The sequence below is a fragment of the Perca flavescens genome, chromosome 1 (assembly GCF_004354835.1).
Source record: "Perca flavescens isolate YP-PL-M2 chromosome 1, PFLA_1.0, whole genome shotgun sequence".
NCBI lineage: Eukaryota > Metazoa > Chordata > Actinopteri > Perciformes > Percidae > Perca > Perca flavescens.
The window spans coordinates 37,201,564-37,221,135 of NC_041331.1; the positions used below are offsets into that span (position 1 = coordinate 37,201,564).

At 41.2% G+C, this 19,572-nt stretch overlaps 1 protein-coding gene across 4 annotated transcripts in view; it reads right to left on the minus strand.

Annotated features, from left to right (window-relative positions):
* Nucleotides 1–17,996, minus strand: part of LOC114571527 (protein kinase C-binding protein NELL1) — a 208,514-nt gene extending 190,518 nt beyond the window's left edge. For all 4 annotated transcript variants that reach the window (XM_028602625.1, XM_028602546.1, XM_028602772.1 and 1 more), the window contains exons 1-2: nt 17,815–17,996; nt 17,178–17,306 (exon numbers count right to left, since the gene is read on the minus strand). In XM_028602625.1, coding sequence (XP_028458426.1) covers nt 17,178–17,306; nt 17,815–17,863 — 178 coding nt within the window. In that variant the 5' untranslated portion in view covers nt 17,864–17,996. The remainder of the gene's footprint in view (nt 1–17,177; nt 17,307–17,814) is intronic.
* Between the last annotated feature and the right edge of the window lie 1,576 nt (nt 17,997–19,572).

Genomic DNA, 19,572 nt, shown 5'->3' on the forward strand with positions numbered 1-19,572 from the left:
CATGTTACATGCTTTAGCTTGAGTTTAAAAGGTTGTCAGTGGCACCTTATGCCTTGAAGCTGCTACGGCTGCATCTTATGCTATGGTAAATTACCAGCAACGTTCAGCCAGAATGGGATCAGATTGGTCTTGGTAACCAGCTTGTTGGTGTTGACAGTTAATCCATGAAGTACCATGACCACATTGTGGAAGATGAGCCCAGTTCTGCTCAATTCCAAAATAATGGTACTAAAGATTAGTTGTACTGGTTTTTGGAGTCTTTTTTTTTAAAATGGGTAAGGATATATTATTAAGAACGTTCATATATTTTTGTGCTTTTGAAGCTTGCGCGATGCTGTGCGCGGGCCTCCATAGATGGCGCGCGTGCTACGAGCATGCACGGAGATGTTTATGCTCAACGTATTGTTTATTGCAGTATTTTCCAAAACACCAGCGGGCATACAAACAAAATAATCTGTGATTAAGGAACAAGTAGTAGGGAAGAAGAGAGCGGGAGTACAGGAAAGCAGGCTGCCTGGCAACAGTAGAAAACATCCTAGATAAACACAGGCGTACCGCGAAACATTACAATTATCTACTCTACTGTAGCTAGTTGTCTGGATTTACCCTGCAGAGATCTGAGGAGCAGTTAACCATAGTCCTCATAAATCCACCGGATTTTAAAATTACAATACAAAGAAAACGGGAAGGTAACGGACATCAAGCCCAAAAGAGTGGCATCCGGTGGAATTTCCGGCAGAACAAGAGCAATCCCGGAAGTGGAATGACACGTGGATATAGACTACGCGAAATGCAACTGTAGCAAGCATCTCACCATCACTAACGTTATCCACATTCATCCATCCCTGATTTGCAGTCTTCATTTTAGATAGCAGAAGAGGAGAAGAATGCCAGATGTCAGGCTTTATACCCACACTGTACATCCCGTAAACCAGACTATGGGTAGCGTCATAAGTGTCAACCATGCAAATGGCGAGCTGGATGCTAAAAAATGTGCCAAATTCTCTTTGTTTGTTTCTTTTTGTTGGTAATGAAGTTTTGGCTGCTAATATAGAATGCATCTCCTACATCTTGATACCAAAATGTCATTAGCTGTAATTAGTCGTAACAGAACAAATTCCAATTCCAATCTATGATAGGTTGTAAAGCCACCGGAGTGAAAGTGAATGCAATTACAGTGCGACTATGATAGCATCAAAACAAAGACAATGGCCCCAGGCAGGACAAAGCAGGGCTAATTATATCAGGCTTCTGATGGAGATAGGAAGGTACTGAAGGCTCATTCTTGCACCTTCCACGAACGGTTTGAGGCCGCGATAAATAGACAGAGTTTAATTGCTCCACGCCGAGGTTACTGTGCCAGTTTCCAGTCATGCAGCCGAGGATTTAAAGGTGAACACGTCTTATTGTAGATGACATTTCTCTGTGTGTGATAATGAGCCAGACTTTCGAGTGAGCTTTGAGTGTGTCATTATGCATGATTGCAACTATTTTCCAGACGGTCAATTCTAAACTTGCCTTGTTCATAAGAGCACACAAAAGCACAGTTTGCTGCCGTCTAACTCATAAAAATTGAATAGGAATAAAAAAGGAGCCAGCAATCCAGCCTCCTTTTGTGCAGTGAACTCTGTAGGGAGCTGCAATATGTGGTGTTATTATTAAAGCTGTAACCATTTACTGTGTATGGGTGCATGTGTTTGTGTGCTGCACACCAGGATAAGCTGGATGATTTACACTTCTACTACCACATCTTACAGTGATTAGAACCAACTGTAGACAGTGTGCAATCTTAAATAGTGTCCATTAAGTGAGACATCTTGAATTTCTGAAAAGATATGTGCTGAATCCCAAAACATGTAAGTATAAATCGAGGAATCTTTGTGCGTGTGTGTGTGTGTGTGTGTGTGTGTGAGAGTTTGTGTGTCTCCCACATGTGCAGTACAGCAGCGGGGGCGGGGAGTTGCTACATCCCTAGAAGGCTCACTGATTGTGGTTCACCGGTAGTCTTGCATTGCCAGACCTTCCTCCACACTCTGTGGAGGAACCAATCACAATCATTTTGGGCAGCGCTAAGCACCAGATGGCAACAGTGCCCCTGCAAAATAGCCTCGGGAAGGAACTTGTTTCGGTGGAACATGTGTACGTTCAAAAGTTGTTTTAGTCGTGCAACAGAAAATTCAGATTGGACAGATAGTCTAGCTAGCTGTCTGGGTTTACCCTGCAGAGATCTGAGGAGCAGTTAACCATAGTCCTCAGAAATCAGAGTTGCCAACACAAAGAAAGTGTAAGGTGACGGACATCCGGTCAAAATTAGGGACATCCGCCGGAATTTCCGGCAGCACCTGAACAATCCCAGAAGGGGAACGTTGTTGATATAGACTACTTCACCGGCTAACAGTGTCATGCCAAAACATGGTCATCTGCCAAAAACTCATTGTTGTCTACCCTACATGCAAATGATGAAATTAATCGTACACAAACATGTTAAATGAACGCCCAGGCTCTGGGGCTCTCCAGCACGTTGTTTTGTTGTCGGCGGTTGCACACATTTCTCTGGCCGTTTTGAATGCTGTTTATGAGTGGTTGTCACACAACCTGGTTGCTACCTGGTGTGTGACGGTTAGATGGGAAAAAAATAAAATTATATATATCCCCCTTTTTATATAGCAAATGTTACACTTGGAAAAAGCAACTGAATATGTATTATAAGAGAGTATACAATTAAACCGTTAAAATCCACCAAACACAGAAGGAAAGGTAAAACAAAACTCCAGAAGAGTCCACGGACAGACTCCTAAAGAAAACCACATTTGTATATTAAAGGTGAGATCAAATTGCAAATTATGTCAAATGCTTTGCTGCCAATAGAAAAACATAGTTTTAGTAGTGCATCCTATATATGTCCAGTTAAAAATGAATAGCTCTTTTATTGCTCATGTATTACTCATCATTATTTCAGTATGCATATAATAGTATGCATTGAGCATGTTAACATTTGCTAACATGCAAAGTAGCACTAAACACAAAATCAAAAAATGTATTCTGCAGATATTTGGTCATAAACCTGTGTTGGTCGAATTGAAAATTTGACATGATGATGGTAGCCAGAGGAAAAGTCAGGTGATGACCGGTGAATGAAATTGCATGTTATCTATCCCACAGTTATTGAGACTCTGAAATGCAAGTGTAAACCTGGTGATGGCACTAGAAGTCGGGATCAACAAAGTCATTAAGATTCATCCCCAGGGGACATCGGATATCTGTGCAATCCTTTTCAATAGTTATAGAGACATTTCAGTCTGGACCAAAGTGATGGACTGAATAATTGATCACCATCTAATAAAACAGCAGTGGAGTAGCAAAACAAAGCCCCTATGTACTTATATAGGAATAGGACAATCTCTTACTTTGGAGACTCCTGTAGTATAAAAAAAGACACAGGGGACACTGAGCTGAGTAGGCTTATTACAACACACTGACTGCACCAATTTTTCCACAGACAATAACCTATGCCATCAGAATAATTTCAAAAATCCATAAAAATACACACAAAGGGGCTTTAAAAAACCTTGAAAGATGGTAATAGAGGGAGATAATTTCACAGTTGCCGTCCAAAACTGCACAAGGCAGCTTCACTGTAGGCTTCAATACCTGAAATAGATCATTTACAGTAAATCCCTGCTTTTGATCCTAGTTTCAGGAGACCGCAATCCTCCGGACCAATTATATGGATTTTAGGTCTGGGTGTGCCAGATGAGAGTTTCCCACATCCAACTAAAGGCACTTGTGTCAGCCCATTGTTTCTCTGCCCTGCCTTTATTTGACACTAGGGGGGCAATAGAGACACGTCTGTCCCTTTAAAAGATATCGCCCTCATGTACTATGAATAATTCAGTTGGAATAATTCCACCGAGGTTCCTGTGAGGTGGGACCAGTGTCTCGCCTCCTCCAGCAGTAGGACAGCCAGGAAGCTCATACATAAAAGATGAAAAGGTTTGATAGCCTCTTTTGGATTCAGCGGCTGTGACTGTGCGCAGTAGACTTTCGTAGCCTGGCTTAGCTCGCAGCTTGTGAACTGCCCACAGCCTCTCTGGCCTGCCTGCATGGGGCTTTCTCTGTAACATCTGCAATATATGCAACCCAACTCTGCTCTGCAGTCAGAGGGGAGGTATAAATAGCAACAAAATGGATGCAGGAGAGAATTAGACCTCAATGAAACCTCTCAGTTTCTAGCCAATTCCCCCCAAACCTTCAGGAATAGTGCAGCCTGCTATGAAAATAGAATACTTGTTTAGGTCACACTGTGCTGTAGCACCATTTGTGTTTATCAAGACTTCTAAAATGTGTCATCACCCATTTCTCCTTCTCAAACCACATACGGTCTAATTTCTCTGCAGCAACTGCCATTCTGAGCTAAATTCAACTCTTTATTTTGCCATTTTCCTTTCCAATTTCGTTACATGCAGCTTAGTCTCATCTCCACCGTGAGAGAACAGACAGATCTGTTCGAGTGGAGCCAAACCTTCTGCCTGCCCAATCGCCTGACACAAACATGATAACATTTCACTGGAGCATATCAAAGACTGGCATATTTTGACTTTCTAAAACAGGAGCAACATGCACAGCACTGATATACTCAGAAGAAAGGAAACCTGCAGTGAAACGTGGATTTATCTGGCCATGTTGTTAACTTTGTACCCTCTTTGGTTACCCCGAGGGTAAATCTGCAATACAGTAGTTGTAATAAAAAGACAAAAGGCCAAACATTTTGGTCCAAGGAATTTGTCTTTTGATTAGCCGTCAAGAAACAAAAAAAATCTTTTCATATTAGGTGATACAAAGTTTTTCCTTTAAACCTGTTATAGGAAGACATTTGGATTGCAACATTTTTTAAATGGCTCTACACAAGTAAAATGGCTATTATATCAAATACTTTAGAATTCCATTATAATAACAAAAGGTGGCTGGAGTTGCAGGTTCCACAAGTGTTCCTTTACATGGAACATTTTATAAGTTATATTTCATTGATGTTCCTCAACATAGAGACCTGAGTGATTTAAGGATATTATGGTTAGGCCATCAGTTAGCTTTGCTTTTGATAAATCACTTTAATCCTGGTTTATCTTTTTATTTTGAACACGGTTTAAAATTGGTCTTACGAGGACAGCGATAGGCTGCTCTTCATCGGAATGGGACCTGCCGTTGCAGCCTGACGCCACCTGTTGAGTTACAGAGATGTAACACTGCAGGGGAAAGTTGAGAAAAGCTCAACTTGTAAATGTAATTGATATTGAAATGTACTGTTAGGAGGATAACCCCTTGAGATGCAGCATCTCGTTTTCGAGGGGATCCTCGAGACATAAGACAAAGACAATACAGCACATGTACATTCACACTCTCTAAAGCTCTCCAACATCCCACCCCACCCGCCCCACCAACTCCTTATTGGAAACAAATCCATGTATAAACATATTGCAGTATTAGGAGACATGACAACATTTAGCCCATACATACACATATGTATATACATACATACAGTATATAAGCATATATACATACAGACATACATAATAAACATACGCACACCTACACCCATACTCTCATGCAGTGTTCGAATTATCTTTTTGTCTTTAAGGGGGTCTCTCTATCTCAAAAAAAAGTTGGCACACCCCGCACATAGCCTAACAAGGCTATACATGAACACAATGACAACTGCAAACTTGTAATGCAGCATTTACTCGTATACTTTTTTTTACTCTGGTTCATTTTCCAACACCTTTTTGCGTGTGTAGCATGGCATACATTGTATTCTACAAGCTCTCACATTTTACATAATTGCACCATATTATTTACCTTCAGAAATTCCTCCTAGACGTCTTCGTCATTGTTAAGTGCCCCAGCAGCAACATCATGATGACTGGTTGTAGTAGCCACAACCGCCTCGGTAGAGCTAGTAGGCGCATGGCTAGAACTAGCTGTTGCTAGCATATTTCTTCTAATTAATCTAGATTAATTAACTTCTAACTAATCTAGAATCTAGATTCTAAATCTGCAACTATTTTTAGTTTTTTGGTGTTAAAACCGAAATTTGTCACAGCCAAAAATGAAGTCGGCGCAGGTGCCCTTTTTTTCGGTGGCATAACTGACAGTGATATTTATATGTATTGGTATTTACCTCAAAAGCACATTAAGCTAAAAGCAAGGTCTGTAGGAGGAGCTGTCCACTCTGCTTTGGTGCTGATTACTAGTTTACACATGGCAGCTCATTTTCCTTTACTTCCAGGTCTATGATGGACATGCCAACCCTAGATAGATTATATTCAATGACAAAATATATGTAATCACTTCCACTTTTCCCAGACTGTCAAAATCCCTACTTTCACAGTTCCGACGTCATCTTATGTCAGACCAATGATCGGTCTTTCAGACTTACAATTGTCCATCCCACCACTTACCCATCACCACCATGAAGGGGAGTTATTTAACCTTTATTCGTTAGCCAGTATAGAGAGACAGGAAATCTAGGGAGTTAGAAGAGTATATCATGCAACTAAGGTCCCCAGCACAGAATCAGAACTGTGGGTCAAGGGTGAGATGTCGATTTTCACACGACTCTAACCCCTAATTTCCACCGGGCGCATCTGCGCTGCGTTCCGGGCGCGTTGCGTGCCCCGCAAGCAATCGCGGCCATTCAAGTCAATGCTAGCTGCGCCACGGCGTGTCCCAGAAGCGTGCGTGCGTGAAGTGGCTCTCCGCTCAGCTGAATATACGCGGCAGGTCTATTTTCACGCAAGACGCAGGCCGTTCAGACAGCCAGGAAGGAAGTGAAACAGCAAGACTATCCAGTCAATTTACCAAAACACATCCCCATATATCGTTTAGGTCTCCTTTACAACAAGAGATTCATCTTGGAGTTTGAAAAAAAATAATACGACATCACAGATCCTTTTTTATCAGGACAATATCGGAAAAGGAGTTTAATTTCAGGACTGCCTGGAGTGGAAGGTAGATACTAGCTTAATAATAGAGATGCACCGATTGACCGGCCGGTGACCGTAATTGGCCGGTTTTCACGTGGTCAGTCTGACATATGACAATTTCATGCCGGTCAACGCTACAATTAACTGACAACAGAAGTTATACGAGTTACAGTTCTCAAGGACGCACACACACACACATACGGATGCGACAGCACGGTCTCTTCTTCCTTTCTCTCAACCTTTCCGCCGTGTGTCACGCGTACCCGCTCGTGGTGTGAAGCGCGTGTCGGCGCTATTCTCACACATGTAGGGAACCTCGGGAATTAACCTGCAACATGTCAGCTGTTTGGAAATTCTTCAGCGTGTGTGCAGAAGATAACAAGTTTGCAAAATGCAACACCTGCAAGGAAAAAGTAGGGCGTGAAGGGACGACACCAAAAACCAAAATCATTTTTTTTTTTTTATATATATATATATATATATATATATATATATATATATATATATATATATATATATATATATATATATATATATATATATATATATATATGGATGTGAAAAGAAGAAATGGTTTTAACATTGCACTTTAGATGTGTCTGAATTTCCCACACCAGGAGTAATTTATATAGTTCTATTTTATAGTGATCCATTATCTGTTCAAAAATTGTCTATGTTCTGTGCAAAATGTTCTATTAAGGAAAAGATAGAAAATAAATATTTGCGTGTGTTGTAAAGTGGTTTGAAAAATTAAATCGGAATCGGCTAAAATCGGTATCGGCTGGTCTAATGAAAATCGGAATTGGCCTAGAAAGTTGTAATCTGTGCATCTCTACTTAATAAACATGTAATTGTTCTGTAAAGTACTTGTAGAGACAATATAATCTGTGAGTCGGGCAGCAAGACGCTCTGCTTCTGAGACGCGCCCGGTGTGGTACGGCACGTGGCGGAGGACGGAACAAAACAGCGGCGCAGCCGGAACGCAGCACAGGAGCGCCCAGTGGAGAATCGGAGTAAGATCTTGAGACATCAAGCTAACAGATACACAGGCACACAATGGCGGCAGCATGATTTTTATTTTTTAAATCAATAACCTGTTGATTAAGTCTTTACATGTAGAATTAGTAAGTCAAATAATGTTGAATTATTAGCTTAAACCTGTAGGAAAATGGCCCTGTAACGCAAGAAAGCAAGAGACCGTGAGCTTTTCAAAAGACACAGCATTTGGTGAGGTATCAGATTAGAGTTAGGAACTAAACATTTCCTGACGGTTGCGAGATAACCGAGACGAAAGCATACACCATTACAGATAATTAAAAGCTTTTCTATTTAGTGTATTCAAAGACAGTAATCTGCAGTAATCGCCTTGCCCTGCCTCAATTCAATCTGCAATTAATCATTAGTATTACAATTGCTCCAAAAATATTTTGTCCACAGACTATTAAAAACAAATCAATGAGCCACAAACTTTCGATGGGTGACTTTTTTTTTTTTGTTCATTAACATGAACACACACTATAGTATATTTTTACTAAATCCCACATACACCATCCTGCTGCTGTAAATACTCAACAGCAGGCCCTGACTGTCCATCTGGAGCACCGGTTGAATTGCCGGTGGCCTGGCCAGCCGATTGGCCAGGAGCGCCAGGCCAGTGTTAAAAATGCACAAGGAAATAGGTAAATCAAAGCGCAAACAACATCGGGCAGGTACAGTCAAAAGCGCATCTTTTCTATGTGAAAAATACAATCACCCTGATATAACTCATCTTTGGCCAGTAAAATTCACTGTTGAGTGTTCACATTATTTTGTCTACCTCCTGTAGTTCTGGCCAGGCGTTTGGAAGGCAGAGTGGTAAGCCATTATGGTCCGTTTTCTGCTGCTAATAAAGGGCTCGCTGCACTGTGGGCAACTTGTTTGAGAAGAAATTCTCTTTTCAACTGTGAGCAATTGCAGAAATTGGGTGATTTCAGAGTCTGCAATTTTGCTGTTCATAACACACAGATTGTAGCTTACACAATATATATTTTTCCTTCCAACAATAAGTGTTCGACAGCAGCCCAACAGAAGACGCAGCTGCCACCATTTGTGAACTGATCCAGAAAAGATGCTTGATAGGAGACCTCTATGGTGACCTATGTGATTACCACTTGGCTCTGTGTGGCATAAAGGGAAATCTGAATTGCTTTGGAATTTCCAGTCTTTAAATTTTGACAAAAAAATGTGGCTGTACAATCACCAGTTTGCATTGTAAGCTGAGGAGAGTTAAAGTAACTGTGTTCTGACTTTCCAGATATTCATCCAGGTCATAGGATCATCTCCACACCGCCTATCTATTCTGGAATAGGGAAAAAAAAATCTCTGGCTTGTTTGCATTTCTTTAAACCAATCAAAATCATCCTGGGCAGCCATAACACCAAATAGCGTAGATAGCGAGAGCGGAGGGACACGTCAGGCTTTATCCCAGAAACGTACATCCGTTGAGCCAGACTAGAGTTTAACTGATGCCAGCCCTGTGAATTCAAAATTCAGGAACGAGGTCTTAGACTTGGAAAGCTGGCAGTCGACAGTCGGTGGAACCAGAACCAGATTCAAAAAGCAAATTCTACATTTTAAGTGTCACAGTAAGGCAAGCCAGTGTTTCCCATCAATTGATATATGTGTGGCAGCCCGCCACACAATCAATGTTGACCACCACATACTGACGTATCTTCTCTCTCCCTCTCCCCCTCCCTCCCAGACAGTTTCATAACCTGTAAAAATAAAAACGTCTCGTATGTCGCGTTAAGTCCTTTTTTCCATGTTTTGGTACAGTTCTTTTTCAAACCTAATGCGAGCCATGTGGGAGTAGCCTACGCATGAAACTGAACTCAAAAAAAAAAAAGTTGAGTGCTTTAGCAGCATTGACCTGACTCCCTGAATAAGCTGCAGAGATGTAGTCTCGCTCCACCTCTCTGCTGAGCCCCGTTCACGTAACAGCAGTCAGTTAAACTGTATTTCACACTATGATGGTTACATTTGCAATTAATCCGCAGTTCACATGCCTGCCGAACTGTAGGGGCAGTCCGTTACACTACTGTAGGCCTATAGGCTATTCAACATCACTAATAATTTATCAATATTTCAAAATAGAAAATATTACACTTCATAATGTTTTGTATTCATAACACTATTGTATTACTGTACAAATTAGCTACAACAGTAATAGCAGTTACCTTATATAGGCCTAAGTCATTCCTACATTTTTCAACTGAGGAGCAAAATGTGCTCCTTGGGAAAAAGATATGGTTATGCCCTGTTCATACTAATTAAATTAACTGGACATTGTTGTCAGATGAGATTCAAAAATAAAAAAAATAATTATTTTGACGCTCAAAAGAGACAGAAAGATTACATTGTGTGCTGTAACTGCCAATGCACCCTTATAGCCTTGAGGATGGGACTGTGGAAAGATTTACAACATCTATTTAAGATGTTATATAAAGTTGCCAAAAATATTTGCAGTACAATTTATATAAGAACTCTGAATCTCATTCCGCGCGTGGACCCCCGGGTCAGCTACCACCGCAAATAGAATCTAATTCTGTGGGAAACACTGGCAAGCTTTAGCACAAGTCCAAATTTGCCAGAGAAGGCACCATTTCTAAAAGGTTAAATTCAACTTTCAGTAGTTTAGTAAATTCTGTTTAACTGGTGAAGCAGGATTTGCAGACCTATTCACAAAGGGTAGCGAACTTCCCCTGACTGGTGTTCGATACAAGTTGCAATTTGGACGAACCTCATACCCCTGACACGCTATCAAGGTAAGCAATGTCTTCTTTCAGTGCCAACACTGATGCAAAACTCTGTGCTGCCACATAGGCTCTGATAACTGTTGCTCACAGTACAACACACTGCAGGTGTCCCACCCACGTGGAAATGCAGCATACTGTAATTTAAGACCGAATGTCTGTATGGAAACAATATATCAATTATTTAAACTACAATTTGATTGTCAACAACATGTAAAGTTTGCATTGCAGGAATTACAAGATTGAAAGACTTGTTTGTCATTTTGGGAAATACGCTTGCTCCCTTTCATGCTGAGTTAGATAATAAGCTTGATACCAGAATCTGTTTTAAAAAAAATGAACTCTAAAACTCACTAATTAACATTTTATGTCTGGTTTGAGTAAAAAAAAAAAAAAAAAAAAAAAAACGTGAAAACAACAAGCCCTGGTTAACACATGGTGCCTGTAGAAAAGCAACTTGTTGTTTTTACACTTCAGTGGTTGTAGAGATTAAACTAACAAAATATAAATGTGTTAATTAGTGAGATTTTCTCCTGGCTGTTGCTTTATATTAAAAAGGACAGATATAAGAGTGGCATCACAAGAAAGCAATGTTGTGTACAGTTTAAATTCACACTTTCCCTCTAAATTGCCCAGGCAAACTCAGTGAATCAGTGAATGACTTCCTAGATTTCCTGGAATAGCTTTTGACAGAATGAAGCTCATGCTTTTAATGCTTTTTGTATGTAAAGGAAACAAATGATGTACGCTTTACATGCTTCATTTGGCGTTATTCATGTAACAACAAATACAAAAGTGGACCCAAAAATGCACTGTGCATCAGCTTTAGCTCTTTATTGGACAGTAGTGAGTTGTTTTAGTGAGAATTTCTGCTTTAAATGAGGTTGGAAAAAAAGATTTTGATTGGAATCGACAGGAGGGTCGATTAAACGTTAATTAAGGACCATTTCAGTCCTAAAACCAGACCGCAGAGTTGTTATATGTTAAGGATAATTGACCTTAAAAGGTCGAAAGGAGGCAGGTTTATAGATCTCAGGGATATCAGGATCAAGGATGCATTTCTTATTACCATTTAACTGTTTAACATTAATGATTTTGAGTAAGAGAGTCAATGAAGAACAGAGGGATCTATACTGACTGGACAGGTTCACAGATAGCTGGGTCTCCTACATATTAGGGATGCAACAATTATAGATTTTGTTGGTACGATTATAGTCTGAAGAATAATCCCAGTTTCACAATTATTATGCATTAATTAATTTCACTACTAACGCTAAAGAAATTGCAGCAGTAAGTTATCCCACCACGGGATGCCATTGTACATCACTCTGACAGTCAATACTCGCGATGGCTGGCGTCTGATTTCATGTGTGTAGCGCGTGTGCGCACACGAGCGTTTATGTTGTCAAGGAAGTTTAATAAGAACTACACACACTGCTACACATACCATGCAGTCAGTTAACACTCGTTGTAGCGGAGCTTTTATGATTAGTTAACTGTGACATTTTAAAGCGCGGTTAATAGTGAAATCAGTCAACCGCTGCCTGCATCCCTACTACATATGTGCATGTTTGGCAATCTTTTCATTGTAACCTTGTTCAGAGAATTCAAATATCTAGTAAATAAAAAACTATTATAATAGACTTTGAGGTCCTTTTGGTTCCAATTGGAAAAGTCTTGAAACAAATATTTTAAATTGTTTGAATGTTGTAATGTCACAAAGCTAGGAAGGATCTCACATTAAAATACAATATAAACTAAATTAAGGAATATTGCTTGAATACTAATTACTTTGACTCTGGTCAAGTAAAAAAATAGCCAAACCAAATTTAATTCAGCTTGGGATTCAGCAACTTTAAAACACAACCGGCTGTTACTATAGCAATCTCCTTTATAGTCACGTCAGTAAAATATCATACAAATACAGTACCTCAGTATTTTTTTAAAGGTATTTACAGCCATAGTGGTGCTGTGAGGCTATAATGCCCATGACACACTGGAAAATAAAAATCACTGGATAGATGAGAAAAGAAGATCTTTATATTCATACAGTGGTGCCCAAAAAATTTTAAGTTTGACATTACGGGAAAGGTCATGTTGTTTCCTAAATCAAAAGGGGTTTATCCTCTGTACAGTGGATACTTTAGGACATCTCAGACTCAGTCTAGCTCAGCTCTACATAGCCAGATTTGGTTGCTCAAAAGGTTTTGTTCAAGGTGGCTCCAAAACAGACCAATGAGAAACCTACCCAAATATGATGTGCATAAATAATAAAAAAAACATTCAAATAACAGGCCCAATTCAAAAGGAATCCAAGGACAGTCAGACTCTGTTCAAACAGACCAGAGGATAATTAGACACTATTCAAAATGAGGTCAACCGAACACATCCAAATTAACACCAAAAACTGGCAGAAGCATGATGTGGAACCAATTAACGAGCAAACACAGTTGATAGTGGCAGCAATACATATCATTTTTACATACATTTCATACTCCTGGTCTTGCCTCAAAAACACACTTTTCTCCTATGATGAATAGGATGTGGCTCATGATCAGAGCTGATGGAAACTCGCAAGAGTGATTGGATCCACTGCAGTATTAGACATACGGTATTGACAGACAAACCCAAAACCAATACATGGGGGGTCCTACCTGACGGAATTAGACTGAATATAAAATTTGACACAGCCCAACTGAGCTCCTGAGTCAGGTCTGGGATAGTCTCGCATTGCCAGACCTTCGTCCACAGCGCTGCGGAGGAAGGTCTGGCTAGTCCACACAACATTCCGGGATGGGAGAAAAACAACTGTGCCTCTGCAAAATAGCCTCGGGAAGGAACTTGTTTAGGTGAAACGTGTACGTTCAAAAGTTGTTTTAGTCATGCAACAGAAAACTCAGATAGGACAGATAGTCTGGCTAGCTGTCTGGATTTACCCTGCAAAGATCTGAGGAGCAGTTAACCATAGTCCTCAGAAATTCACCGGAGTTACAAATGCAAACACAAAGAAAGCGGAACTTCCGGCGGCACCTGAACTATCCTGGAAATGAAACGTCGTCGATATAGACTAGGTCTCAGATATTAGGACCCAAGTGGATCCTTAGCCATACCTTGTTATGTACATACGCTGTTAGGCTTAATGTTTTAAGCTGCACATACAGCTGTCAGAGAGTCCCTTCTCAAGTAACTAGGATGTCTGCACCAAATTTAATGGCAATGAAACCAATAGTTGTACAGGTATAAAATGTTATATTTGCAAAAACTGAGCATCCTTTAGCAGTCTGATGAGGAAAGCCCCGTCCAATCAAAGCCCCAGCATCTTTTTGAAGTTGAGACATTTTACTGTGTACCAAATTTACAGATTAACAGACCCAGCATGTACCCACAGTGGGATACTAAAATACAAACTCATAATCACCATTAAAATAATTTTAAATCTAAAATTAACAAAAAGAAAAAAAGTTTGGTACATAAAACATATAGTATCGAAAAGAAGTATTGTTAAGGAACCGGAATCGAAACTGAGGTATCAAAATTGGCACCGGATCGAAAGATTCAGAACGATGCCCAGCCCTAACATTGGGACAGATGGGGGGTCTGAGTAATGAGGTTGAGAATCTGGGTTCCAATGTAGGATGAGAAACTAGGTCAGCCCCCTATTGGAGGATCTAAACTGTATTCAATACATCAAAGAAGTTCCCACAATGTAAAGCAATCCTGTTGATGAGAAGTACAAACTATATAACAGATACAGTATATGAGCAATTATCTGAGCTTTATTCCCCGCTATAAGTACACAGTGGGAGAATATTAGCATTTTTCTCTCTTTTTCAGGTTGGATCACACATCCACATAAGGACCTTTTAGTAGCCGCTGCCCTCATCGGTCTTTCCTAAACTGGCCGTCATTGAGTGCACTGGTGCATTATTCTGGTGAAAACGCAAGTGAAGAGAGGCTGAAATGTATTTTCTAAAGCAAACCATCTGTTGTTTGTAAATCACTGGCTGTTACTGGGAGACTGGAGGGACTGGTCCCAGTGTCCAGCCAAACACACTGCCAGAGTCCTCTCTTTCTCCCTCAGTGCTATTGACACTAATTGGAACACCACATTGCCCTTTTTTTTCCAAGCCATTTGACCAGCATTACAATATGCTCCACCACAATTTATGCGATCAAACAGATGAAATATGATATTGAGCTCCACATGTACCACATGATTGCATACATAAATCATTTTGAATAATCACTGGCCCAATCAGCCACAGAGGCTCCAGTGCAGCTTCTACTAGACGGGGATTCGTGGACCGTTTGTTGTAACCTATTAGAACATCAACTTCTCTACTTTTTAAAAGTGCTCATATTATGCTTTTTGGCTTTTCCCCTTTCCGTTATTGTGTTATATATCTTTTTTTGTGCACGTTATAGGTTTACAAAGTGAAAAAGCCCAAAGTCCAGCCCAAAGGGACTTACCATCTCCAACAGAAAACACTGTTCACAAACTGCTCCAAACAGCTCTATTGTAGTCCAGCCTTTACTTCAGAGACAAACGTGGTCACTTTGTAACACACGTTATAATGCTCGCCTATCTGCTAGCGTCGCACTCCCTCAGACTAGCTAGCAGTACTTACTGAGCATGTGCAACTCGCAGCAAAGATGGAACAGAAGTGAGATGCCTCACTCTGTAGCTAAAACAGAGAGCTCAACACACAGGGTGAAAAGAGGAGGTGCAGCAATGTGCAGTACAACAAATATATGGAGTTTTCTGAAAATTAAACCACATAAAACTATTCTGGTACAACCTCTAAATACAATTATGAACCTGAAAATGAGCATAATGAGCACTTTAAAAGAACCTGGTACTTGCTGCCACTTTTGGCTGCAGTTGCGCTGTGGAGCCATCTGGTTCACAGGGCCATTAAAGCAGCGCAAGGGTGGGAGAAGTGTTAAATAGGTCACAACACACGCATCCTCTCCAACATTCACAGGTCCAGTTTTCCCTACTGTATTAGCCTACTGTTCCCCATACTATCTGGCTGCTGCACCTCGACCCTGGGAGCCTGAAACTGTAGGGAGCCGCTTGGCGCGTGCGCTGTGCGTGCGTGTGTGTATGTGTGTGTGTGTGTGTGTGTGTGTGTGTCTATCAAGTAAAAAGTGATGTTGAGTATCCCCTATGGCTTCCAGCACTGCAACTTGGACAGCTTCACCTCGGTAGAGTTGGCCAAGTTGCCCTGCCTTCATTCATACAGAGCCAATGGCACATCGAGCCAAGCACTCTAGAAAATAAAACCACATGCACACATAATACACAACACTACCACCCTGCTGACATTCAACACCCAGCGCTGCTTATTTGGGATTCAAGCTGCTGGTGTTTGTGCCAGTATCTTTGAATTTGAATATTTCCATGCCAGGAAAAGTAAAAAAGACTCAGTGTTTCTCCCCAGCATTGCATTTCCGTCCAGGTTCGAACAGCATCAGGCCATGTGTGATAATAAAGCTCTACAATGAGAATGGAACATGAATCTCATACATAAGGCCTCTGAATATCGAGCAATTTAAAGTGACATTAAACATCTACATTAATAGGAGATATAGAATAGAATTTTCCTGGCAGTGTTTCTGAAGCTGCAGCCAAGCAGAAAACACAAAAAAAAGTCCAGGTCTCTCTCTCAAACAGTCACCCAGATGTCTCTTTCTTCTCTGACTGTATCCTACTCTCTTCTATTTCTACTTCTAACGTTACGCTCTAACAATTCAGGCTCTGCTTAAAGGAGAAGGCACTACAGGCAGACCGAACAAGTTCAACCAGAGAGTTTGAGTCCTTTTCAGAGTGCAGAGAATCAGGGGAGCAAAGCAAAAGTTAGCTTCTGACACTGGTAACGCACCTCACCCTCAACAGAGCTAACCTAATGTCACGGTTATCTTCCTATTAGGACTTATGGCTTTGACATGTATAGATTATTATAATATGAGATAGTGGTTTTCTTTGAGGCTCTTTAACCAGCCACATGCACATGTGCCCTTCAGGGTCCTCACACCCGATGATCCATTAGCCACCAGTTGTTGGGATTACACAACACTGAGTGCCATTGGAAACAGTCGACACTTTGTAGAAGTCCTACACAGGCAGAGCGCTCAAGTGTGTTCGGAAAGAGCCCGAGAATCTGCTGCCTGGGACAAATGAAATGTGGAATAATTACGAGAGGAGTCTCCCCGGAGTGTTCCTCCTCAGCGTCCCAGCTAACACTGTGACACCAGAAGGTGTGGCTTTGCTCACACCAACTAATGAAACAAGGGGCGTGCGTGTGCGTGTGGGTGTGCGCAGCCACAACACAGAAGACAAAGCCATTTCTGAACTTAAGCAGCGCGTCTAATGAGGAAGAAATTGTCAGCGTGCGTGCATTACCTCGAAAAAGGAAGGCTTTGCTGCTGTTGTGAAGCCCCGCCACTTGGGTAATTCCATAGGTGGCATTTGCCAGGTCAAGTTCATTGATGATATCAATCTGGTAGTCTTGATCTGATCCGAAAGCCAAAGCTGTGGAAGATAAATGAAGGTTAGAGGATGTGAAGCGGTGTATTAACAGCCTGCTGAGAGGATTAAACCTGACCGAATACTCAAATCCTAATTCTTTTTTTAAATTTTTTTATAAACAGACATGACCACTGCTTATGTGCATTCCAATGTTTAAAATGAATGGTTGTGTACACGCAGGGTATGGCTAATGCAGCCCACTAACACTGTATCTGCCCGCAGCCACCACCTGTGTTCTCCACGGGCAGGAGGGCATTGCGCGCACACGCCAAAGTAAAAGGTGTCACCTCTTTTACCTTATCTGCACGCTGGGCATTAACTCAACAAACTGCAGGTGAGTAAAAAAAACAAAAAAAACAAAAAAACAATACACTGCAGTCCACACACAGACACTACCAAACAAATATGACAAGCTCGCACGCAAGGTGCGAACTGAGAAAGCGTAAAAAGACGTTAAAAAAAAATGCCTGTCATTTGCAACAGAATTCCTCATCGCTCGGCTTGTATTTACCTGGTTTGGTAAAAAAGAAGAGGGATAACAAAGCCACGTAAATATCCATTTGTGTTGGAGTTGCGCTGTACAGAGTCCTCAGCCGTGCGCTCCGCTGCGTATTCACACTAACCCGCTCTGGTCCGTCTGGCGCTGTGCACCGCTCTCACCTCGCCTGGATGTGGAGGAACGGAGGAACGGTCCACATCACACGAGCAGGGGTTCCCTCACTGCAAAACCACATCGGTTTATAGTGTTTGAATGCGTGCACTCAGCCACTGCGTGGCATCTACGGTGACGTATGTCCGCGTTTATTCAGGACATATTTTAAACTGGACCGCAGGTGGAACATTTGAGAATATTTTTCAACCATCAATCTGTAAAGTTCCCCCCGTTCAGACCACAGAAACGTCCAATTTCGGAGGTGAGAAAAAAGGCTTTTTTAAAGGAAAGTCAGTGAGTGGAGGATATGGGAATTCTCTGTAATAGATACATACAGTAGGCTGCTCTCACTTGCCACAGTAGAGATTATTCAAAAGAATGTCCAGTCTCACGGGACAAATTAACAACACTGCGGCTGCCAAAGTAGAACTGATTTTAATGACTGTATGGAGATACTGTAGCCTGCAGAATATACGTTGGTGTGAGTTCTGTGTGAGTAATATAAATAGCACAGACACCAAAAAAAGAGTGCACCTGCTTCATAAGCATCCCCCACCTCCCTATGCTCCTAAACCGACCTCTCCTCTTGCTCCCACCTCCTCCTTGCCTTAGAGAATCCCTGGGATTTATAAGCACTGCTGCTCCAGTCCTATCTCCTCTGGGGCCTGTCCTTATTGAGAACCATTAATCATACCCATGTCCTGCCTGCTTCTAATTTGTGTACATTGTCAGGTTGTCTGGGTTACCTGCATCAACACAAACTGGTGAGGTAGAGAATGGTGGCCTGTGCTTAGGGACTATGGCAGTTACAAGTGTGTTATACACCATGGCTGGTATTAATGTCTGCATTGGGATGCAGGTCACTGTTCCATGCTCCTAAATTAAGCTGTAAACAATAGCAGCATTCTGCAACCACTGATCCAGAACCTAAAAATCTTGAAGGGGAAAAAAAACACACCATTTGAAATTACAGGTTGCAGAGCAGTGAGGAGGAAAAGGGGGGTTTAAATTGTTTTGGGGCATGCAACGAGGCAACACAATACCTGCCTTTCAGGCTTTTAATGGGTAAAAAATAATTTGGTGGGATTATCTACAACATATTACTGTACATAAAGGCTCCTGTTTCCAGCCACACCAAGCCAAGAGAAATAAAGAAAAAACAACAATGTGAACAAATGACAAATGACAAATGAAATTAATAAAGATTTTATTGCCGATATTTCTCTCCCCACATACAAGTATTTCTGATTTGGTCATTTGTAAGTCAAAAGACATCTCAATATCTATGTTAAAACTGGGCTAAATTTGGTTGAAAAGTGAAGGTTATATGTCAGCATGATATCAGTGACTATAAATTATGGGCTGAAATATGTGCCACAAGAAACTGAATTTGAATCATTTATATTTGAATTTGAATGGCTAAACTTCAATAATTGCATTGAAAAACTCAATTTGAATCACATAATTTGAAATTCATCCATCCATCCATCTTCGTCCGCTTATCCGGTGTCGGGTCGCGGGGGGAGCAGCTCCAGCAGGGGACCCCAAACTTCCCTTTCCCGAGCAACATTAACCAGCTCCGACTGGGGATCCCGAGTTCCCAGGCCAGGTTGGAGA